General features: G+C 37.7%; 1 protein-coding gene and 1 long non-coding RNA gene across 15 annotated transcripts in view; one reads left to right on the forward strand and one right to left on the reverse strand.

Annotated features, from left to right (window-relative positions):
• Positions 1-618: 618 nt before the first annotated feature.
• The window catches only part of TRAK2 (trafficking kinesin protein 2), a 61,649-nt gene continuing 37,490 nt past the window's right edge, over positions 619-24,777 (reverse strand). For 8 of the 14 annotated variants that reach the window (XM_070580724.1, XM_070580721.1, XM_070580726.1 and 5 more), the window contains 14 exons: positions 23,578-23,654; positions 21,939-22,055; positions 20,716-20,925; positions 20,009-20,087; positions 17,420-17,550; positions 16,648-16,722; positions 15,402-15,539; positions 12,723-12,802; positions 12,216-12,419; positions 10,874-10,903; positions 10,479-10,777; positions 9,045-9,308; positions 7,083-7,188; positions 619-4,565 (listed from right to left, as the gene is read on the reverse strand). In XM_070580724.1, the coding sequence (XP_070436825.1) occupies positions 3,887-4,565; positions 7,083-7,188; positions 9,045-9,308; positions 10,479-10,777; positions 10,874-10,903; positions 12,216-12,419; positions 12,723-12,802; positions 15,402-15,539; positions 16,648-16,722; positions 17,420-17,550; positions 20,009-20,087; positions 20,716-20,925; positions 21,939-22,055; positions 23,578-23,654 (2,489 nt within the window). In that variant the 3' untranslated portion in view covers positions 619-3,886. The remainder of the gene's footprint in view (positions 4,566-7,082; positions 7,189-9,044; positions 9,309-10,478; positions 10,778-10,873; positions 10,904-12,215; positions 12,420-12,722; positions 12,803-15,401; positions 15,540-16,647; positions 16,723-17,419; positions 17,551-20,008; positions 20,088-20,715; positions 20,926-21,938; positions 22,056-23,577; positions 23,655-24,777) is intronic. The other 6 variants (XM_070580728.1, XM_070580731.1, XM_070580730.1 and 3 more) reach the window with 1 other exon arrangement.
• On the forward strand, positions 11,290-20,464 carry LOC139076678 (uncharacterized). Its single transcript, XR_011528527.1, has 3 exons — positions 11,290-12,614; positions 13,264-13,390; positions 20,172-20,464. It is a non-coding gene; the product is annotated as an uncharacterized lncRNA (long non-coding RNA).

Below are 24,777 nucleotides of genomic sequence, written 5' to 3' on the forward strand. Positions count from 1 at the left end.
TCAACAGAAGGGTTTTGGACTTACACACATCTCCTGATAATCATGTGTGAAAGACAACACAATTAAAGATGCTAGGAATATCGCTAAATTTCATGTCAAAGAAATAGAGGCTCATATTTCATTTATTTCTCACAAGGTGCTAATTCTAAATGGATATTAAATGAGTTTTTAAAAAAACACAGCAATTAAATTATGATGGAGATGAGAGAACATCAAAGAACGTTTTCTACTAGAGTCCAGCAATTTTCAAATTTCGTTTCTTGGAAACATCGACAGTCAAGAATACCAACAGCATATTGTGGACTCTAGGAAAAGAATTGCTTCACACTTCCGGAATCTTTTCACATTAAAGGTCTACCTATCAACGACTCCAGATTTTAATTTTTGTTGGTGTTACTTTGCTAAGGAAACAATATGGCATATATAGACAATCTGTCTATTCTACTTTAAAAAAATATCTAAGAAAATACAATAAGATCTGTTCACAACTTACGACTATTGTTAGTTTGGCAAACAGAGGTTGTTTTCTGTACCAAAAACAGCATAATGGAAAGGAAAGACAATGGAGTATTATCTGTGAAAAGAACTGGGACAAAAACACGGGAGACAAACGAAAACTTATGAAGAGACTCAGGGTTTATTATCTGATTTACATTTGACAAAGCAAAGGCAGGTGCACAAAGGGCTGTTTGACAGAGTTGAGCCCAGATATCCAACAGCAGTACTTCCCCAGCCACCCCAGCAGGCACTCACGCTGCTCCTAGGAGCTGTGCTCTGCAGCCAACCACTCTGGGTAGATACCTGGAGCGTCGCACCTGGAGTACACGCATCTGATGTCAAAGGAGTGGACCATTAAACACTAAGAGCTCTAGTTGCAGACGTCGAGCCAACGTTAGCAACCAACAAGAACTAATCAAGTACTAGAGAGGTCAGAAAAATAACAGGCTTGGAATAGGATATAAAATACACCATTAATAGAGAACAGGCTCTTGTTGAGAGCTGCCTCTAACTTGTTTCTTCCCTTTGCCAAAGTCTGCTCGTTCATGTCAAATCAAGGACACATAGTACAAAACTTTTTAAAAACCTACTTTAACAATGGTCATTAACTTCTCCCTAAGACCCACACCTAAGGCTATTTATGTAAGATTTGGGATCATCATAATTCATGGAAATTTTTAATTCTGAGCTCATGAAGGTATCCCTCCTACTAGATAATAGGATACTCAGAAATACCTGAGGTATAATCAGTGAGAACCTTCCTGAAGGAGAAAAAGGACAGATTGGAGTTTCCTATACTGGCATAAAAGTACACACGCAGTTATACAGAAGAACTAAAATGTGAACTATACTAATGCATACCAGATAAATCGAGGAGGAACTTGCTACAAGGCTCCAGTTCTTCTCATTATACTTTGCACACAATTTGGTTGTAATAGAGATTCTCAGGCTGTACCAAAAATGATTTTAGGTGGAAACCTCAAAAAAGCAAAACCCAATTTCAAAACAGAATTCATTTCTAAAGACAAGCATGCACCAGTATACAATTATCATATTTCTGGTGGAACAACAACATCAATCTAATTTTCAAAAACCTAAGTATGGTTCTCTTTCATCTGACGTGCTTAGGCGGCTGTGAATATGCCCTTGCCTTGCCTCCTAAATGATCATTTTAACATCGGTTATAAAAAAGTATACTAATTATATAGAACACTCCAAAATCTAGATTAATTTATAGCTATTTACATAATATAAAAAAACCATAAATCTGATAATTTAACACTTTGTACTACTCTCTGGTCCTACATTTTCCTACTTCCTGATGTGGCAACAGGAAGATTACTTTCTTTGAGAATAAATAAAAAGCTTTAGAATTAGCTAAAATAAGCACCCAGAGTTACTTTATGAAGTAGAATCTCAAATACTATTTTTTAAAACGTGAACTGGAATATTCTGAAAATTTAAACATGAGGAATTCTTCTGGTTAATGCCTGCCACAATCAGGGACACTTACTCTGACTCGTGGACCAGCTAGAATGCTTTCTGAACATGCCTGTGTATGGCCTGCTGACCTCAGCACGACTGAGCAAGGAGAGAGAATGGGGAGAGGACACTTCCACTTTTTGTTTTTAAGAAATTTATTTAGAAAAATTTTATTGAAAGATTCTAAAAAGCATGGAAAACTCACATTTTCTTGTCATTGCATGCATGTTGGTTTTTCTACCCTTTTGAGCACAAAGCTCTTCACATAGGAGAGGCACCTCAAGAAGAGAGGAAGGACCCTTCTCTTCCCTGGAATAGGTGTATGAATGGGAGCCAAATGTGCAAGATTCATCAAGAATTTTTCAGAAAATTGCCTTTCAGTTAAGTTAGAACAAAGGAGCAAAACATTTGCAAATTAAGCACAGAAAAAAAAAGTAATATGTCTCTCATTTTCAAAAACAAAATAATTAGCCCCCCCCATTGTCTCTCCATCATGCCTTTCATATAATGGTATTTCTTTCTGAACTGTACGGCCTAGATAAAGCCACGTCATCTGATGAGGAGCAGACCTTGATCAGCAACACTCAGAAAACAGATCTGTTTCTTCCCGATTCACAGCCTTGCATCACACAGCTAAATGCTGAAACCTAATCCTTGAGTTTTACTTTGACATTTCGCATAGTTTGTAAAAAAAAAAAAAAAAAAAAAAAAAAAAACCAGAGAAAAAGCAAAAGCTTTAACTCTCCCATTAAAAAGTTTGTTCTCTAATTCTACAGATATCAAGAAAAAGGCAGATGTTTTTAAATTTTATTTTGTGTTTAAAAAAACTACAATCTCAAAGCAAGCACCTGGGTTTTACTTCAGCTTATAATTTAATGTGCCTGAGAATTTTTGTGCAAATACATGTCATCTTTCATTAAAAATATGCATAGCATATCTTGGAAAAAGTTTAGTTACAACTAACTTTCCTTACAAAAAAACTTACAGACATAAATACACAACATTCCCTAATTCCTATGATTGCACTTCTGGTTGAATCCCTTCCAGCCTCCATGGAAATTTGAAAGACGTAATTATGTTCAAAGGCATTGGCCACTGCACTTATTCAGAAGAAATATTCTGCAAACAAGTTTCCTTGGTTCTAATTTACCCATATTTTCCTTCTTAAAGTAATTCCCTCCTACTCCCCACTCATGTTGTTTTTTGGGGGGATATTTACAAAAATACAGTTTTAAAAAATGAACTTTTATTAATCACAAATACAAAATGAATATGGTGGCATTTGGGCTCCCAGTGGCTCAAGGGCCTGAAAACAGAAAGCAAACGGGAGTCTCCACTCTTCTGATCTTAAGAAAAAGGTAAAATTCCCCGTGTGCTAATGCTGTGAGCACAGCATCTGATGGAGGTGCAAACCCATGAGCCATCTCACGGCTGCCTCAGTAACAGACTGAGCTTTCCCCGGCAACCCTCCAGAACAGCTTTCTACAGGCGACGTCAAAGCTGCTGCTCCTTTCTTTCCATCTCCCAACCTGGGTCCTCCTTGCTTGTGCTTCCCAAAGTAAATGCGCTAGCAAATTCAGTATTTCTGGTATGTTTCAATATTACTGAATTTATTTTCTAGTCACTTTTTATTTTCAAGACAAGAAAACCCAACTGAAGGAGCATATGAAACCTTTGTTCCCTTTCTGCCTCCAAACGCTCATGACTCATCCATTTATGCTTTCAGCTTACCAGACCTCATCCATTAGGGCCTCACTGCAATTCTGTTTCCATTCTTCCACGTTCCCCTTCCCACGTTCACACCCCTTCTGCAACGTTCCTTTTCTCTCAGACCAGACTACATGTATCAGTGCAAATCTATCCTTCATGTGCTAATTTGTCTAAGAGGTCAGTTAACTGCTGAACCTCAGTCCTCCTTCAGGATACCCATTTTGGGTGAAGATGTGCAAACTGGGGTGCCAAAGCTACCCATCATGACTGGAAGACTCTGATTCCTCCTCAGTCCACTCAATAAATTGCTACCTGAATTTAAATAAACAGCAGAGTCTGGTCTTTGAAGACCAATTTCTGCCTCTTGGCTTCTTCCATTTTTGTGCGTATCAGAGGTCTGGATCACTCTGGCTATCCCTAGTCTCTTCAGCCTGTCCACTAAGTTCATCTTCAACTGGCCAACATCAGGAGGGTTCCGGGAAGGTCTCAAACCATACATCTCCTGGAGGAATGTTTCAGCTGGTCGGGAGGCCAAAAAATTTTCAGAGAGATGCACTCGAGGCTCAAAGGGCAAAGGAGAAGGGCAAGGTGAGTGAGACGGTGAATTTGGTGGTGTGGAAGGAATAGGCAGGGCTTTAGGGAGAGGCTGGAGGAGGGGGCTCTCTGAAACTGGGCTCTGGTACACTTTAGCAGAGATGCCTCGCTCTTGCAGAAGTTTGGCCAAGCTCATGGTGCTACTGAAGGTTATAGTGGAATCTCGTCGGTTGGTGATGGATTCACCAATGCTGAGTCTATAGGACATAACAGGAGAATTCACTGCGGTGTCTGACGAACTGCCACCACTACTTCCACAGGACAATGAAGGAAACCCAGAGCTTTACAAAGAAACAAAGAGCAGGAGAGAGAGTTTAAGAACAAAAGCAATCTCCAAGTCAGCATTTAAAGTAATTTACAGTAGTGATCCATGCCAAATACAGAGGAACAGGCAACACATCAGTAAAGAACTCTGTGCAACGTATCTGAGGAACAAAAATTCTCATATGTCACTTCAGTTATTCGTTAACGATTTGTAATTTGTAACTTAGTCATTAACTTATTTCTTTTCACAGAATACAAAAAAGTTTATTGTACTCTTAGATAACTTTATTCTTAAATTTTAACTCTAAAATATATACCTGTGGGAATACAACTAAATTTTATGACAGAAATCAAAGAAATTAAAATATTAAAGAAAGTAATCTTTAGAAATTTTTATTAATATATCCATTCCACAAAATGAAATATACAAAGAGACAAGAATCCATGAGTAAACAAACCTTCAACTCTTTAGAAAATATAACCTTTCAAAATTAAACCTAAGATGCTCTTCTAGGGAGAAAGTTATTTCTTTCTAATCTGTCAATTATATTACTGAGAACTAATAAAGTTCTGATTGTTGAATTTCCACTTTCAAGAATGTTAATTCAAACAATAGCAGTATAAGGATACCCATGGAATGAATTTTTCTCAACCTTGACTTAGAACACTTGTTTCTGGGAAATTAAAAATTTGACAGCTATTAGAATCTTTCATTTTATTCCATGTTTTGTTAAAAAGAAAAAAACCTAAATAAGAACTCATATACTCAAGGAAATGATGACAGAATGGAGAGGATACTTGTTTAGCCAATTTTTCCCCCTGGAGCAAATGTTACCAGTATTTAACAGATAAACTTTCCCTTTAACACAAAATACTCAGTATATCAAGATACCAAGATTTTTAAAGATTATGAAAAAAAATGCAAGCTTAAGATTAATAAATAAACCTTCTAAAGTATCAACTTGTATAAAAGAAGCAAAATGCAAACAAGTTTGCCTCCTTGGCCAACCCAGTCCAACTGAGAACCTCTAATCCTATGCAGGCTCTCTACTGTACTCCCAGCCCCCACCTCCCTGTCCCCACCTGCCTGTAGTGCACGTTTCCCAAACGTACACTTCGTATGACGGCGTCAACCTGCACTGAGAGTCCCTTAGGAACCAACTTCATAAAACTTATCTTGTTGACTATAAGAGCAATGTAGAAAAACTGCAGATACGCCTCTCATTACAGACTTTATCAAGAGCTTTATTGGATATCACCCAAATGCTTCCCTTCTTATAGACATTGTGAATCTTAACCTTATTTCCCTCCACACTAGCAGCTAGAAAGTTAAGACTCAAATACATGGCTCACCTTAGCAAGTATACAAGACTTGATGGTATAACTTGTACATTAGTTATATTCCTCTACATTTCATATCCTCATTCTTGATTCCTCTTTGCTTCATTTTTCTTCTCTATTGCTAGTTAACATTATCCTGCAATGTTTTACATATCTTTGAAAACTACCTTACGTTCTTTTGGGAATTGGTAGGATAGAAAGAGCAGCAATATGGCTTAATAAGATCCCTCAACTATGTGTTAGAATATCCACGTTCTAGTCTGTGTAGTAAATAATTTGGCCTTGCCCAGAGGGTTCTGGCCTTTTCCCTCAGCTTCTGGGAGGTAATCTGTGCCATGTCTGATAGAAGCATCTTTGTTTAAGATGGAAGCTGGCCATAGTAGATCTTGGGATGGGCCTGGCCATACCCAATAGTTGTAGGGTAGGGGCTGGCCAGGCCTGAAAGACCAACCATGCGATTTAGGGTGGGGGCTTTGGGTCAGTGGGCCTGGAGATGAGTTCAACCATACGGGTAATCAATCAATCAATCAATCATGCCTATGCACTGAAGCCTCAATAAAAAATCCAGACACTGAGGCTTGAGTGAGCTTCCCTGGTTGGTAATACTCTGTGTGCACGAGCACACATCGATGCCAGGAAAGTAACGAATCCTAAGGACAAGGGAAGCTTCATGTGTGGAACTTTCCCAGACTCTACGTGTCTCTTCCTTTGGCTAAATTTAGTCTGTATCCTTTCCCTGTAATAAACAGCAACCCTGAGCATAACAGCTTTCTGTGAGTTCTGTGAGTCCTTCTAGCAAGTTATTGAAGCAGAGAGTGGTTTTGGAAACCCCTGAACTTGCAGCTGGTGTCAGAAGCAAAGGCAGTCTTGTGCAGAGGACTGGTCCCTCACGCCTTGCAGTTTGGCTTACTCTAGCGATAGTCGTTTACTACCTGTCTGCCCTTGGACCAGCCACCTGAACTTGCTATGCCTCGGTTTCTTCATTTACACAATACATACTCACTTGCCCTGCCTACTTCAAAGAGTTACGACAGTCAAATGAGAAAATACAATGTGAAAATATTCTAAAGACAAATTATCACAGAACATTAATTAAAATTCTGGGACTTAAAATGAAAGGAATTTTTGAAAGAAATTGATGAACACATAGTTGAGGAGAGAAGTGAAGCCTCCGGCGGCCCAGCCCCTCTTACCTGGGGGTAACCTGGGTGATGTCAGAGGGGTGTAATATCCTGCAGGTGGTGAACGTGAATGTCGAGTTTGTGCACGACAGACACTTTCCTGGGTTTGAGGTCGCCACTGAAGTTGAGATTTTTAGGGAACCATACAGACAATTGAAAGACTAGGTTAATAATGTAAAAAGCTCATCATTATTTATTAATAATACAGCATTTATCAAGGGAATTTTTTACAAAAATCCCCAAATCTAAAAATGAAATGTACAAAAATATTGTATTAGTATCGACTGGTTAGTATGTAGTTAAATCCTTCAATACTTTAAAACTGTAATTCAAAAGGATTATAGATAGAAAAAAGAGAAAAACACATGAAAAAACTCCCCACGATCTAGCCATCCAGTCTTTCTAGGAGAGCCAAACTGGCTGCTCCGTGGTTCTCAAAGTGCGGCCCGCAGACCTGGTGGGAGTCTACGGGTCAGCACTTTCACAGCAACGCCAAGCTGCTATCTGCCTTTTCGACAGGGCTGGCCTTCGCACGGCTGGTGCAAGAGCAATGGCAGGAAAACTGCCGGCTCCTGAGCACAAGTCAAGGCAGTGGCATCAAGGTGTCCGAGCATTCTTCACTGTTGTCCACTCACAGTAGCAAGAGAAAAAAGCCAGATTCACATAAGAATTGTCCTTGATGAAGCAGTAAAAATTATTTATTAAATCTTGCCCCTTGAGTCTTTTCAACATTCTGTGTGATGAAACGGGGAGTGAGCATCATGCACTCCGCTGCAGACTGAGACACATGGTTATGTAGAGGAAAAGCACACGTGCAACGGAGTCGAAATGTTCTCAGGGAACACCATTTTTACTTGAAAGAACGACTAATAGACAAACTACAGTTATCCAGACTTGGATATCTGGCAGACATTTTCTTGAAAATGAATGTAGTGAGCCTGTCTCTTCAGGAAAAATAGCTGGCAGGATTTGCTGCCAGTGACAAAATCAGCTTTCAAGTGAAAATAAGAGTTTTGGAAAACGTGTATTCACTTGTATTGAGAGCCTGAAAGCTTCCTAATGCTAAACGACCTACCTGACGAGACAGGTGGTGATATCAATGCGACTTTAATATATTAAATATATATATATCTGGAAGATCTACATAACTTAGTGAACCAGTATCTTCCAAATGACCAATGCCTGATGTTATAATATCACGCATGGGTAAAAGACGCATTCCAAGTAAGACAGACCAATAGATTTTAATGTAACAAAATATAAAAGTTCACTGATAGGGTTTCAGATTCCACATTGCTACAAACCTTAAAGAAACTACAACTTATCCAGTTTTGGTGTAATATCAAAGAATACTCACAAACAACTGAAAAGGCTCTTAAAATACTCTTTACTTTTCCAACTACATATCTGTGTGAGGTTCCATTTTCTTTATACTCTTCAACCAAAACATATATTGTAACAGACAATGTAGGAGCTGATAGGAGAACCCAGCTATCTTCTATTAAGCCATAAATCAGACACTGGCAAAACTGTAAAGCCAAACCATTCTTTTCACTACTTAAAAAAATAGCTATTTTTCATAAAACATATTATTTGTATTAATATGTAATTATTTTTAAATGAATTAAATATTTTCATAATTTCTCAGTTTTGATTTCTAATATAGTAAATATCAATAGATACAACCCACATTAACAAGCGATCTGGAATTCTCAGTGATTTTTAAGAGTGTAAATAAATCCTGAGCCAAAAAGGTTTGCAACCCACTGACTGATCTGATCTCTCTCTGCCCTGTCTATTTATGCAGGCTGGCTAAGAAGTGGAGAGACTCAGAAGATGTTCATCATCTTATATTCAAGATGGAGTACACCCCAAGGAAGATTTAAACAGAGGCAGTCAGCTGACCATACAGTAAGTCAGAATGCAGCAAGTACTAGTGGTTCCCAGACAACATTCAACTGAGCACTTTCTCACCTGTAACTGGACCACCTGCTGAAGTGACGGGTGGAAGGAAGATTCCTGTTATTGGCTTGGACACTGAAGGTTCCTGTTGCACTTGAGGCTCCTGAACCTGAAAAGTGATACCCTCCTCATCATCCTCTTCTAAATCTGAGAGGTGATAGATGGCATCCCTGGGCAACTGGGTAAAGCCTTTCGTGATGACACCTGGTCGTGGGTCAAGAATGGTTCCTAAATGTGGCTGAGCCAGCTGCTGCCAGTGGTGCAGAGTTTGTGACCCTGAATACACAAGACAAAAAAGGAGCATGTTTTACATCTCCCGCAAATACTAAATCTTGAAACAGAAGCTAAAATTATACAAGTAAAAAAGTAATGATAATAATAAAACTACTTATTTGGTCTTAATATTTTGGTAAAATTTGTAAATTAAAGTTCTCTGTGGAAGACTGACAAGATGCTAAAGGTATAAATAATAATCTATTTCAAAAGTTAACTTTAAAAAAGACATCTAAAGTAGCAGTGAAACAAGCCAAGGCAACACTGTTAAAAGGAACTAGGATGCTGAGTCAGTGATGAGAAGGAAGCTATGTGCCTCAGAGGTGGTGCTGTATTTTCGCAGGTGACAAAAATCAATACTCCTTTGCTAAAAAGCCAGGCTCCTAGGTTGGAAGACACCTTGAATTTCAGTATTTTTTTTGCATACTTTCCCACTTGCACCAGATGCAATGTCTAACTATGTCTCAACAGTCATTTCATCCTAACAATGGCAGCTCTGACAAATACCTGCACTTATCATTAATGAATAAAACTAACTTACAGAACCTTTGAGTTTGAGGGGTCCTTACAGATTACCTACTTAAAATTCTGCCTAATGAAGACTCTTTTATGATAATAGCACAGAATCATTTGAAGATTGTCAATATTTTAAAAAAACAAGAAATTTAATTTGAATTCAAGTTCTATCTTAGGAGAGAACAGAAACTGAACTGAAATTAAGAACTGAAAAAAAGAAAAATACAGACACACATAACTCTAAGTAAATGACACTTCTTGGATAAAGAACTCTTTTTTGAAAAGCAAGGTACAGACGAAGTATTACATCTAGATTATTCTTATTTATCTACCATATCCCATTTATCTTACCATAAAAACTGCTGTCAATGATATTCTTTAAGAAAGGACAAGAAAAGATTACTCCTCCCCCCTCACATTTATATTAAAAAACACCAGCAGACGAGAATTGAGGGCCGATGACTTGGAGAATGCAATCTCTTCATACACTGTCCACAAAGTACTACAAGGCACTGTTGCCCCAACAGCAAGATTTAGGGACAATAAAGCTATCTTCTGCACACAGTGCTCTTATAATTACAATACAAATCTCAATTCCAGGGCAAGGAAAGGCCAATAAGCAATGTGGCTTAAAAATGGTCTTCACTGATTTATTACCTTCAAGAGGCTTGACAATTTGTAACTTTTCAGGCATAAAGCCTCGAAGGCAACTGACACTGCTGAGCTCTGTGGTCTCCGACTGGTCAGTGCAGAGAGAGGCAAGGCTCTCAGTGGGGGTGCCACAGCCACTAACCCCTTCCTTCTGGTCAGCCAGAACCTGGATCTTCCGTTCCCACTCTTCAGCAAAGAACTGCTTCTCACTTAAGTAGTTCTGTCGTCGCAGACTGAGGCGATGCAGTGCTGTGGCCACATCACTATCTTCAGACGGTCCTGGCTGACCCACTTTCTCAATGTTCCTATGGGAAAATCACATTCACTGATTAGATCTGTAAGGGTCATGAGCACAACCTAGACCTCTCCTTTCTACAATGGTGAATGTTCAAGAGACTGACCTTAAAAACACAGTATTTTTTCTCAGATACCTGGAATACAGAAATAGTAACAAGAAACCAGAATCACTAATATTATGTATCATTTTTACACATCATTTCAAGTGACTTCAGATAGGCAAAAATATACTTTATTATTATATGTGTTTCCTAACTTTTCTATTTTACTTTATGAAACTACAGATATAACTATAAATTCAGCTTAGTCAAAAAAGTAAATATTATATTTCACTGAATCTATCTTACCATTGATTGCAAGAGATACTACTACTTTATGTCATATTAAGGAAAAAAACGCTACCTATTAAACTATGACATGCCATTAGTTGTAAAACATAAACAATTCCAAAAATATTAAAATGTGAAAAAACCTGCTTTGGGCCATGGAATCCTCTAGATTATTGTATTGTAGAACATTTAGAACATGTAGCACATTCTAGAATATTGTAGAATATTTAAAACAACAAGAATGGTAACTACCATATTTTCATAATCTGCAATAAACATTTTTTCACTTCTCAACATTTTTTACATTGGAGGTATCTTATAACTGATATCAAAAGAAAGAGAAGCCAGCTGAGTTGCAGTTGCTCCTGACTACTATGTGTGAATTTACAGAGATCTGTCTGTTAGATCTTCTCCTAAGGTAATTGTGTACAACGAGGCAGTAGTGACACACCAAGCTACCGAGTGCAGAACCTGTCCACCACAGACCAGGCACTAGAATCAAACCTCAGGGAGATGGATTTCTGCAATAGGAAAGATTTCTCTCAGGTGGCAGACATCTATCTTTCAAAAGCTTTCACCTGACTTTCCAGTAATGCTGTTTAACTTCCAGTTATATGCAACTCAATGAACTGAATGAATGAAAAGCAGAAAAAAATCTAAATTTAAACAAACAGGAAATTAAAAGCAAACTAGTTTTCCTCAAAAGATATTTAAGCTTATTGTTTATCGTAAAGGCACAAAGCAGCTGAGCTTATGAGCACGGTTTACAAGAAGGCATCATCTGAAGCTATGTGTAACTGCCAAGGACCACACAGATTCAAACAAATTTGACTCTGAATGTGAAGAAGATTTAGACACAAACTTTGCCATACCGAAGAAGAAAGTAAGCTCCACTTTGAATACGCTTAATTAAATGTAGCTTTTTCAATCCAGAAACTTTTATGAAATCAGTGATCTGTTTTACAAATAATGATACAGGGCATCATTACTGGATGAAAACCGACAGTTCCAGAGCTTCCCTGGGACAGCACCCAGTAGGGCTGGAATTTGAGTGGGTGAATCCGGTATGTCAATGCACAAGCAACGCAGAATCACTGCCATGATCTGGGTTTCTTACCCTGGAGTGTCCTCTGAGCTGCTGCCCTGGTTCCGGAGTGTTCTGTCCTCTGTTTGCTGTAAACCAGACTCAAAAGGCTTTGCTGTCATGATGACACTTGAACGGTTGGAGCCTGGAATGGGTAGCAGAGCTGGCAATGGGACAGAGTGACCCCGCGTGTCATTGGCAACCCTGACAGTATCAAATACCCGTTTCTGTTGGGCTCTGTCAAAAAAGAAGTGTTCGTTATGCCACTACCGACCACTGGAGTGCTCTAGAAAAGAGACACGTATGTGCAGTTCATTAAAAATAAAGCCACCCTGAACAACCTCTAAAGCTTAGGAGAAATTATTAGAAAATAAACTTCAGAACAAGACAACGTTCTTACAACTGTGAGGACTATGAAGAAAAATCTGAATAGTAAGCAGATTTACTACTGAATCTCATAATATTTATCACTGTAGATTGTGGCTTCTTTTTAATTTCCATCCCGACAGTTGAGTGACAACCCTTGTGATCTGTACTTACTTTTGTTTAAAGAGAGAAGATTCCTCATCTAAACTCAGCTTCTTACGCATAGTCCCCTCAATCTCAGCTGCCAGGGATTCCTAAGAAAAAGAGTTTGAGATTCCTATGGTGATTATGTAAGAAGCCCGTCAAGAGAAATGAACTGTTCTTAAATCAATTAACAAAGTCTCCAGAATCCCATATTTTTGCTGTTATAATAAAAGAAAATACAAGAAAATAGTCACAGTCTAAAACACAGGGTTTTCCCAAATGTAACTTTTTTTTTTGAGGAAGATTGGCCCTGAGCTAATATCCAATCTTCCTCTTTTTGCTTGAGGAACATTGTTGCTGAGTTAACATCCATACCAATCTTCCTCTATTTTATGAGGGATGCTGCCAGTGTGGTTTGATGACCAGTGCTAGGTCCACTGGCATGCGAACCTGTGAACCCTGGGCCGCCAAAGGGGAGCACGCAAACTTAACCACTATGCTACTGGGCCAGCCCCTGGAAATGTAACTTTTAAACAAGAACCAATTACTTTTTCATGATATATTTTGACAGGAAAACAGTGGAAAAACTCAACATGATCAATAGAAAATATTACATATGCAGAAACGCAAAAATAAAAGGTCTGAAAGGCTATAAACCAACATGTTAACAGTGATTCTGTGGAGGTCAGGATTTGAGGGTACGTAACAATTTCTTTTTGCATAATTTCTAACTTTTCTATAATAAACATGTATAGCTTTTATAATATAGAAAAATCACTAAGAGAAAACTAAGCAAGCTCCCCCTTCCCCTGGTCAAGGGTGAGGATTCAACTAGCATGGGTGGCATGCTCAGTGGGGCTGAGCTGACAATGCCTGGAACTGGAGATAGCACAGTGCGAATTCATGATTTTAAATATACACAGATAGATGAACATAAATAAATGGAAAGACAGATACAGATGTGTTTGTGTGGCTGTATGAATGAACATACATATATTTCCTAGCTTCACCTGCTGAGAGGGCCTGGAAGCAATGATACTCTAGTGGCAAGAGACACAAAGCACCCAGATCTTGGAGTCTAAACATCATTCCTCATTAAAAGTAACCAGAACTCCTTGGAGAAATGGCTGATTCCAGGACTAGGACAGGGAAAGAGCAAGATGAGCATGAAGGAGATCCCACTGCCATATCTGGGACCATTTAAGTATCAAAATAAAAAACAACAATAATGGATTATAACCCATCAACTAAAATAGGAATCCATGAATCCATACTGACACAACTAAATGAAAAAATAAATATATGAGACATAACAGCTCTAACTTACAAAAGAATACCAATTAATAAACCTTGAAAAAAATAATGGAATTAGAAAATCACCATTTGGCAATCATCATAGTAACAGAACTGAGTCAGACATGAACAATCAGTAGGTGCTGAAACCAATGGGCAAAAGTGTGATGAGGAACAGGATATTTAAAAAGTCTCAAAGTATCTCCCCACAAAACATCACTTTGATCACTTGGTTAAGGTAGTGTCTGCCAATTTTCATCACCGTAAAGTTAATCAGTCACATGAATTTAATTAACTATTAATTAACATTGATTAACTTAACAGTGGAAAAAATTGGCAGATACTACCTTAACCAAGAGATCAAAGTTAATTAACATCATCAGTAATGGGATAAGTAGACAATGTGCACATCCAGATACAATGTACTGAGAAGAACGTGGCATTATTTCTGCCAAAAATACATTATCTGAATCTAATCATAAGGAAACACCAGACAAACCCAAACTGAAGACATTCCACAAAGGTCATGAAAGACAAGCAAAGACAGAACTGTCCCAGATCGAAACAACCAAATGCAACATATCCTTCAAAGGACACTGTCGAGACAATTGGCAAAATTTAAATGGGCTCTGTGGATGAGATGCAAGTATTGTATCAATGTCAATCTCCTGACGCTGATGGTTGTAGTGTGGTTATATAGGAGAGCATCCTTGTTTTTAGTAAATACACATTCAAGTATTAAGAGGTAACAGAGTGTATCTGGATCTTACTGTTAAATGGTCCAGAAAAAAAAAAGAAAACAATATGGCAAATATAGTAAAATGCTAAAAATAGAGGAATCTAGGTGAAATATAGATGAGAGTTTTTCGTACTATTGTTGGAACCTTATTCTAAGTTTAAAATTATTTTAAAATAAAAAGCTAAAAACCCAAACTTCTGCCCCCATATTCTTCAGAATATCTACTATAATTAATAGCTCAGTCTTTTAAATAATATCACAGGCTTGCATCTAAGTGTTTAAGAACAGAATTGTTAAAAAAACTCTTTGAACCAACATCACAAATTTTTACATAAACTCAGAAGTTTTCATTAATTTAATTCAAAAAACACTGTTTATTGATGAATTAAATAAACATGATGCCTGCCCTCATGGGGCTTACATTCTAACTGGAGTTAAATATACCAAGAAACTCAAGATCTACTGAAAGAGGTTTTAGATGTTCAGAGCACTATTTAAATAAGTGGCATGTGGTGGGCCTAGAGTAAGGATGACCCAAGTTTAAGTAGCTTTATGGTACAGACCTAAACCTAATTGCCTCAGGGTTCAATCGTTATACCATCAGAAACCATATCACTCTCAGGACAATCTAATGTTAAACAAGTTTCCTTAAATATATATCTTTCTTAGCTCCTTACCCCAGAAAAAGCTCCATATGACTGGGAGAAGTAGAGATGAGCAGCAGGGCCAGACCTACTACGAAGTTCCTTTATTTCTTCTTGGGACTCATGTAACATTCCCAGACACTCCATATTCCTGTCTTGTAACTCATGCAACTGAAGGAAAGGATGGTAATTAGTGTACTTTATTGTAGTCTCAAAACAACAATGGGGGGAAAAACCCATGGGGGTAAGTATTAATTTTATCCAGAGGGTAATTTTTGAACGTAACTTCAATATAAAAACTCTGAAACAAACTAAGTAAGGAGAGTATATAGATTTCAAGCTGCCAGAATTAGGGGTGCCTAGGCCAGAATTACACATAAACATGATTTCCTAAAAAATGTGAAATGTAGCTGAGACAATCATAACTGTTAATTCAATATTTAATGCTTCATACTCTTAAAAAAACATAGAGGAAGTATAATAGCTGTGGTCAAGTTACGTTTAGCATAATGTTAGATACGTATATTTTTTAAATATCACTCTGAAGTATGTAAATGACAAGATCAAGTCTACAAAGTATTGTATAAGATGTCATGGTGCTCAATCACCCTAAACAAGTAGTTTCTTCTCCCTTGTTGTTTCGGAATCTTCTTTATAGTTAGAAACACAAGCATGGTGAAAGAGCACATAGTTTTCAGAGTACATTTTAACTTCAAAAGTTTCTTCAAGTGTGGGACGTGGACTGGATCATCAACATCACCAAGGCTGGGGATGCTTATTGAAAATGCAGATTCTAGGCCCTTACTCTAGACCTACTCACTTGGAAACTTTTGGGGATGGTGTCTGGGAATTTCCATTTAAAACTGACTTTGCCAGGTGATTCTTATGTATGTGAAGGAACCACTAAATTACATTTAACATATAGAATTTTTATGTAGATATTTCTCCTGACATTATTTATTAGAATTTATTAGAAATTATCTTATTTTAAAAACTGTTGGGTTAGTTAAAGTAGACTGGTAAAAGAGTCACATATTCCTAAAGAATCTTATAAAAGTTAAGGTTTACCCTGTTAATTAAGAAGGATGCTGTTATGTCATTAGATTTAGAGACAGAATTTTTTAAATGTTTTACTTTTTAGATCTCATAATTTCATCTTAATCTTCTTTTGTTGTATTTGTAAATCTGGTAATCACCTTTAATCATTCTTACTCACAAGATGAAAGAAACCGTCCATCGCCCCCTCCCATATTACACAGGATAAAGAAGATTTCGTTACCTCCATTGTCAGTTGTCTTTGGGCATCTTTGGAAGCTTGTAGGTGAAGTCTCAGTTCTTCCTTCTCAATCACATGCTAACAACATATTCAAAGAGACATGTGAAGACTTCCCTATAAAATATAGGCTACTCTCTCTCTCTTTTTTTTGAGGAAGATTAGCCCTGAGCTAACATCTGCCACCAATCCTCCTCTTTTTGCTGAGGAGAACTGGCCCTGAGCTAACATCTGTGCCCATCTTCCTCTACTTTATATGTGGGATGCCTGCCACAGCACGGCTTGACAAGCAGTGTGTAGGTCTGCACTCGGGATCCAAACTGGTGAATCCCAGGCTGCCGAAGCGGAACATGCAAACTTAAGTGCTGTGCCACCAGGCCGGCCCCTACTCTCTCTCTTTTTAAGACACCTTAAGAGTGTCTCTCAGGGGTATGGTCTAGAGGCCTATAAAAAGCTAACCTTTCAAAAGCCAAATAAGAGCAATAAAATGGGCATAATACAAAATCCATCAAGATGTTCAGAGGACAACGAACATGAGTCAATAATTCACATCACAACTTTCTGAGGAAAATCTGACTCTACTCCACTGAAAGGATTAGTGACTTGAAAGCAGTTATTCATGATATTTCATGATGAAGACTAAAACAGCAATCACATTAAAGTACTGTAAAAGGGCAGGGACCATGTTCATTCTGCTTAATGTGTCTAGTACTCAGCAGAGTCACCATACTAGGTGAGTGCGTCAACAAACATCTGCTAAACGAATGAATGAACCTACTTCTTTAAGTTTGTGCTGAAGATCTACAATCTGAGACAAGAGAGAGGAGATCTCTTCTTGGTATCGAATCAGTTCATCACTCTTCCCAGACAATTCTTCAGTCATTCTGGACATCTGAGCATTTGTTTCACCTTAGAAACAAAATGAAAATTTAAAAATTAATATAAATGTAGGGTAGGGGTTGGCAAACTATGGTTTATGGGCCAAATCCTGTTTTGTAACAAGCACTGGATTATCACAAATAGATTTTTCTTTAACATCAATTTAAAAAATAACCCCAGATAACCCACAGCAAAAAATAAAGGTTCTTCTGATATAGGCTAATACTGGGAGTTAAACAGGAGGCAATGAAGCTACAAAGAGATGACTCATAAAGGCAAGCAAACTACAGGTTTTGCCTTAATCTTTTTCTTTATGGAGGACAAGAAGGCTGAAAGAAATAGGTGAATTGTACATCTTTGCGAGTGCCAAGACATAATCTCGTTTATGTCTCTGAGAACTCTTCAGGGACATATATAAAATCCACAAGCAATGAAAATTAAACTTAACAAATCTAACAAAGGAACAATTTTGGAATGAACAGCCACAATCTGTTAAAGCTACTGATAAAGCTACTGAGATGCTTCCGTAGGAGAGAGATTTCCTGGCATACCTAGCAAACTGAGTAGGGCCTCTGAAGCAAGTCTTACAGCCTAGCATTCTGGCGTGCTCATGAAACAGAACCTTTAGAATTCCATTGGGGAAATAAATCTTTATTTCATAATAAAAACATTGAAATCTCGGGGCTGGCTCCGTGGCTGAGTGGTTAAGTTCGCGCCCTCCGCTTTGGCGGCCCAGGATTTCACTGGTTCAAATCCTGGCCGCGGACACGGCACCGCTCATCAAGTCATTGTGAGGCAGCGTCCCACATGCCACAACTGGAAGGACCCACAACTAAAATATACAACTATGTACCGGAGGGCTTTGGGAGAAAAATGAAAAAATAAAATCTTTAAAAAAAAAAAAAACCAAAAAAACCCCCCCAAAAAAACATTGACATCTAAACCTAAGTGGCAAAACTATTTCTCAATATCATATAAACTATTTTAACACTGACAGAAAGCTCACAATATTTCAAAGTATGGCAATGAGGAGGCAGGAGACCAGCATCTCGGCTCTTGGGCAAGTCATTTCTTCTTTGTTTTTGAAAGTGTAAAAGGTGGGTAATGATAGTGCTGATGAAGAAGATTCAATTTATGTTCCTTCTGGTTCTCTAATATTCTGTTATTTGAAGGTATCATATTTTGAGGTCTACAGCCCATATGAATTGATATAAAGTTATCATATCTTCTCTTTCAACATAAAAGGCTATACATTTGTAGAAAAATTAAGTGTCTGTCTCTAGTAAAGCTGATCTTTTCCCAACTTATTTATTTATTTATTTTGGTGAGGAAGATTGGCCCTGAGCTAACATCTGTGCCAATCTTCCTCTATTTTGTGTGTGGGACACCACCACAGCATGGCTTGAGTGGTGCATAGGTCCATGCCCAGAATCCAAACCTGTGAACCCCGGGCCACTGAAGTGGAGCACACAGATTTAACCACTACTCCACTGGCCAGGCCCCTCATTTATTTATTTATTTATTATTATTTTTAAAAAAATATTCTGCCTCTCCATTTCTTTTTTTTTTTTTTTAAAGATTTTTTTTGGTTTTCTCTCCAAAGCCTCCCGGTACACAGTTAGTATATTCTTCGTTGTGGGTCCTTCTAGTTGTGGCACATGGGACGCTGCCTCAGCGTGGTTTGATGAGCAGTGTCATGTCTGTGCCCAGGATTCGAACCAACGAAACACTGGGCCGCCTGCAGCAGAGCACGCGAACTTAACCACTTGGCCACAGGGCCAGCCCCACATTTATTTATTTTTATGAGGAAGATTGGCCCTGAGCTAAAATCTGTTTGCCAATCATCCTCTTTTTACTTTTTCTTCCTCCCCAAAGCCCCAGTACATAGCTGTATATCCTAGATGTAAGTCCTTCTAGTTCTTCTATGTGGGATGCCATGACAGCATGGCTTGATGAGCGGTGTGTAGGTTCATGCCCAGGATCTGAAGTGGTGAACCCCAGGCCCAACCCAATTTATTGTTTAAAATTATTTTAGTTAACAATACATCAAACTGAACTATATTCCTTCACAGACGCGTAGTCTGCACTTAATAAATACTCTTAAATGTTAGGTTTTATGCCATCATTTGAGCTCTGGCTCTGCCACTCAACAACTTTCTGACTTTGGCAAATCACCTTCCCTACAGGACTATTTCCTCATCAACAAAATAAGAGCTTTGGTTCCTTTCACTCTAACATGCTATAACTGATAGAAGTATAGGTCTTCATTTAATGATGATCGCAATTTGAAATAAAGATATTTCTTAAAAGTACATATAGTACTTTATTTGGAGTTCTAGGCTCAAAGTGATAATCCAAGATTTTCAGTAAGTATTTAAAATTGTTTCTTGAGATGCTTCTATTAAAACTATTGATCTAGTTTCTGAGTTGATGATATCCTACCAAATAATTGTCCAAGGGCTATGAAAGAGAACATGTTAATACTCACGAAGTTCTTTAACACAGTCACTGACAAGCTGTTGTTCCTTCTCTTCATAGGTAATAGTTTCTGTCTTTATGTGACAAGCCTCAAGAAAAAGAAATCAGTAAGTGATAATATCTTCCAATGATTTTATAGTATTAACTAAAAACCTTTCAATTCTCATTTGCAGATAAAAGCTCATTACTTACAAAGGAAAAGAAAAATCCATAAAGCTTCATCAACCATAAAATAAAGATAAGAAAAAGGACATGACAGACATCTCCCCCTTACTCCTTCCAGGGCCTCTGCACATGCCTACTCGTCCCCCTGGCCCCTCCCCTCCACCATACATCTCTGCCTGCTAATAATCCCTAGCCTCCGATAAAATGTCAACTACTTAAATAGGATTTCTTTGATTCTTCCCCATTATACAAGCTCTCAAAACCTTGTAATTTTCCAATATAGTTCTTATCATAGTTGTAATTATTCAGTTATTTGTGTGATATATATTCTACGCTGTGGCTTTCTCTATTTCATCTGTCAGCTTGCTATTATCCATTTTTCAGTGGGATCTAAGTAACACTGGAAGGCATATACATGTGCCTTGGCTGTCACTCCGTCATTGGAATGTCAACAGCAAATCCTTAGTTATGCTATATTTCACTTCAATACTACTTGGACCTAAACTGTATAGCCTTTAAGATAAAGGAAAGTGGGAGTTAGGTTGAATGTACCTTGGATCGAAGAGCCATATTCTCTTCTTCCAGTTCCTTGAGCTTTTCTTGCAGCATGTCCAACTGCAGCAAACCTTGAGATAAGCTAAAGGACTCATTGAACCGAAGTGGAGTAGAACAGCTGGAATCAGTTTCACTCTCTTCAGAAGCAATGGAGACAATTCGAAGTAACTCATCTTTCTTGGACAGCTCATGCTGCAGCTGATTAACCTGCACATTGAAAGAGCTTGATATACAAGACGTTCCTTATTTTGCATTATTTCTATGTAATATAGCTTTTAATTCAGGGAGCAATTGTTTCTCACCATAAAACAAAATCATCAAATCAGGTGCTAAATTTTACTGACAAAAATAACAAGTGCTAAAAAAAACCAAACCTCAGATACTCCCTAAGCTATAACTTTAGAGCAATAACCAACATTACAGCCTTTTCTGTACTATGTGAAAAGAAAAGCCAATTACTGTATTCTATATAATAGGAATATAGGAGGAAAATGTCACATAGGATAATGATGCATTCACAGTTAAAAGCAAAGTAAAACTGAAGAATCTTTAAAGCATCAGAATAGACCCTACCTCAAATTCTCATCCTAAAGGATTGTCCTTTTAAGCTCTTAACTCTACATGACTGCCTAACTTCAGTCCTAGGGAATAAATATTTTCAACACAGCATCAAACGGTATTAAACATAATGTATTTATACAAAATAAATGAAACCTGATAATAACAAATTATAGAAAATTTTAAATGTAACCATGCAAGTTAATAATAAATCAGATATCACTGAAAATATTTATTGCTATGGAATAAATATATTTCATACATTTCTTTTCCTTTTCTCCTTTTGTTTGCATTTCTGCATAAAGATACTTCATTTGGCTATCTATTATTTGGGTATACATTTTTTAAAAATAAACTTAAGATTACACACGAAGTCTACACAAAGGGGTGAGGATAAAGTGTGGAATCTAAGCAGGGTGGCACAAGTGTTGTAGGTACCGAATACGGGCTTTTATATTGAGTAAGGTGGAATCACATAAGCACTCCTCTGTACACAACATTTTATTTCTCTGGTTAGTTCAATAGTTGCCAACAAAGTCAACGTGTACTGGTCTTATTTTACCTAACTATTGTCATCACTTCAGGGCTACCCAGGAAAACAAATTTCTCCAGTGCCCTAGACCTAATTACTTCATGCTGCAAATACTTGATCAAAGACTTACTTGATCAAAGGCTTGTCCCAATTGCTCCTCCAGGGCTTCATTCTGTTCGGACAAGACATGGTTCCGCTTTAAGAGAGCTTGTCCAATTCGAGCAGCTAGCTCCAGATCGCGATCCCTCTGTTAAAATACAAAATACATCTTTTGAAGTACAAACAAAATTAAATGGTAGTTTAGAAATTTCGCAGTCAATTTTGCTAAACTCAAAAGCAACATCCTAGAAAGTATCGAGTTCCATTTTAATGCCCAGATTCAACAAACAAACACAGGGCCTGGGACACAAGTCGTGTTTAACATATGTTGGTCAAATGAATGACCACCATACTTATAAATCCAAGAGGGCATTTCTTTTCTCCATATCTAGTGAGATTTACTGATCATCCTGTTAATTAGGACACAGCAACCCAACCTTTAAACTCACAACTTTAGAGAATTAGAAAATCAATATAGTCTTTAAAAATGAGGACAGTGCCTGGCACACAGTAAAAGCCCAACAAATATTTGTTGAATGCATTTGTCTATCAAGCGTGGTAATAATACAGCAGGTATGCTGAAAACAGTTCCAATTAGGAAATAGCTTATACGCATTCAGAGCCAGAGGCTTACAGGAAAGCATCATCAAGAGCCCTATTGCCAATTGGTGCAAGAATGATGATGTGAAATAAAATAGGGGATAACAGACTGAAGTTGTGAGCCTACAGGGTTCTGTTTAGAGTACAGAGAAGAGGGGAGCCTCTAACTAAGAAGTCAGTGGTAATGATGCAGGGAGGCCTATAGAAAAGCCAAACAAGGCAAGAATTATTCTTTCTGGGCAGATGGTGATATTTAGCAAGGGCACAGGAAACCCACCTACATGGTGGTAGTGAGGACTGTATTCCATAAAATGGAGAACTGTCAATACACATGCAGCTGTCTTATATGCGAGTATGAGTTCCACTTACATTAATCACTACAAACAAAATTAAGCTTCTATCTTTTTACTCCATAGCACATGAAAACAGATGGATGGGTTATCTCCAAATTTTCCAGGCCCACTTATCTCATTTTCAATATAGGATAAGTGGCATACACAAAATCAATCTGAGACGCAGGGAGAGGAGAGAAGCGTACTTCAAAGAGAAAGATGGTAAGATCAAATGAATCTGAAGTGTAAGTAGAGACCTCTAAGACTGCCCAGTAATAGAGATACACTATACATACGAAAAATGTCATGGACAAAGTGAGCTCAAATAACAGCCCAAACTGAAAGTAAAAAAGAGAAGATGCTCCAAACTGCTGGTGTTGATTTGCAATGGAGCTCCTTCTTGGATGGGCAGCTCTGCTCCAGGGTGAGTGAGTAACAGCAAGGATTTATTAAGAAAAAAATTTTTTTAAAGATTGCTTTTCTAGGACAGGGAAGCCAGCCAGCACCACTGTAACAACAAAAAATTCAACTTTCTACAACTTCATAACAATAAACTTCAGGAACCATTCTACTTTGGAATGCCAGTGGTATGTCAGTTGTTCAGTTCTAACAACCTTATACAAAATAACACAGAGCAAAGACATCATCATTTTTCATTTGATGTGCAAATTTGATAGATTCTAAATGATCTTCCAGTTTTAGCTTTTTGTACTTAAGAAAGAAAAGATATATTCCTACCTCTGCCAGGAGATGTGTAACCATGTCGATGTCATTGTAAGTTTTGGTCATCTGCTCCACCCTGTCTGTGCCTAGAACTAAGGAAGTTAAATCAAGTGTTTATAGGATTAAAAAATAACAGAAAATTTTAAATATTCATAAGAATTGAAAGATAATGACAACAAACTTAGAGTTTTACAAAAAACCATTCAGGAGAAAAAAATATACGTGAAAACAGAAAAGAAATGTTTCATGTATTAGACACTCAGGAAATAGACCAATTATTGCAAACAAAATGTACATCATACGCTGAACTAAGAAAATATCAAATGATCACAAGGAAGTCACCTCCTGGCTATCTCCTCCTCCCTCAGGAAGATTAGAACTTTAGCCCACTCACACTAGAGAATGTGGGCCTGAAGAACGGATTGACTCACCAGTTGGTTTATATCCTAATCTAAATTAAATTTTCTGAGGGACGAGTTAGTGAGAGGTTATGCTCTTACAAAGGAATTCAATTAGAATTCCATTGTGACAGTCTTGAACATCTACAATCGCCTACCATGTGAGCTAGTATCAGTAAATAAAGAAAAGGACTTGTAGGACTTTTTGTAGCTCTGTTATAAACCATGATCTTTTTTAGCTTAATTAAGCTAAAATTAAGCTAAGGTTTTAATTAAAACCCCTTTATCTTTGTGGTAATCTTCATCATATATAGGCCTTTGCTATAAAATAAATTGTATACTATACAGTTGGTTGAACCTGTGAATGTGAAACCCGTGGATATGCAGGGCCGACTGTAGTTGCTGTACAATGTACACCATTTTATAGTAAAAACGACTTGAGCATCCTCAGATTTTGGTATCCTCAGGGAGTCCTGGAACCAATCTCCTGCAGGTACTCAGGGACAACTAAACCATTACTTGCATAATTCAAGCCCAGTATTTCTGCACTTCATAAACTCAGGAACCGCCAATGTACCTGGATAATTTAGCTCCAAAGAGGATAAATATGACCCCAAAGATTCCACAGTCACAATAAGCAATATCTTTTTAAGTTAATGATGTATAACAAAAAGAGGCATCTTTTGACTTTGGAGTACATTTCATGATACAGATTTACGTTTGACTTAGACTGATTTTATAACTATTTTGTCTTGAAGAAAAAACAGAGACTTTGGAGCAGAAAAGCTGAAAAGTGGAGTGTTATCACCTCCATATT

Source organism: Equus przewalskii, chromosome 17 (assembly GCF_037783145.1).
Source record: "Equus przewalskii isolate Varuska chromosome 17, EquPr2, whole genome shotgun sequence".
Lineage (NCBI taxonomy): Eukaryota > Metazoa > Chordata > Mammalia > Perissodactyla > Equidae > Equus > Equus przewalskii.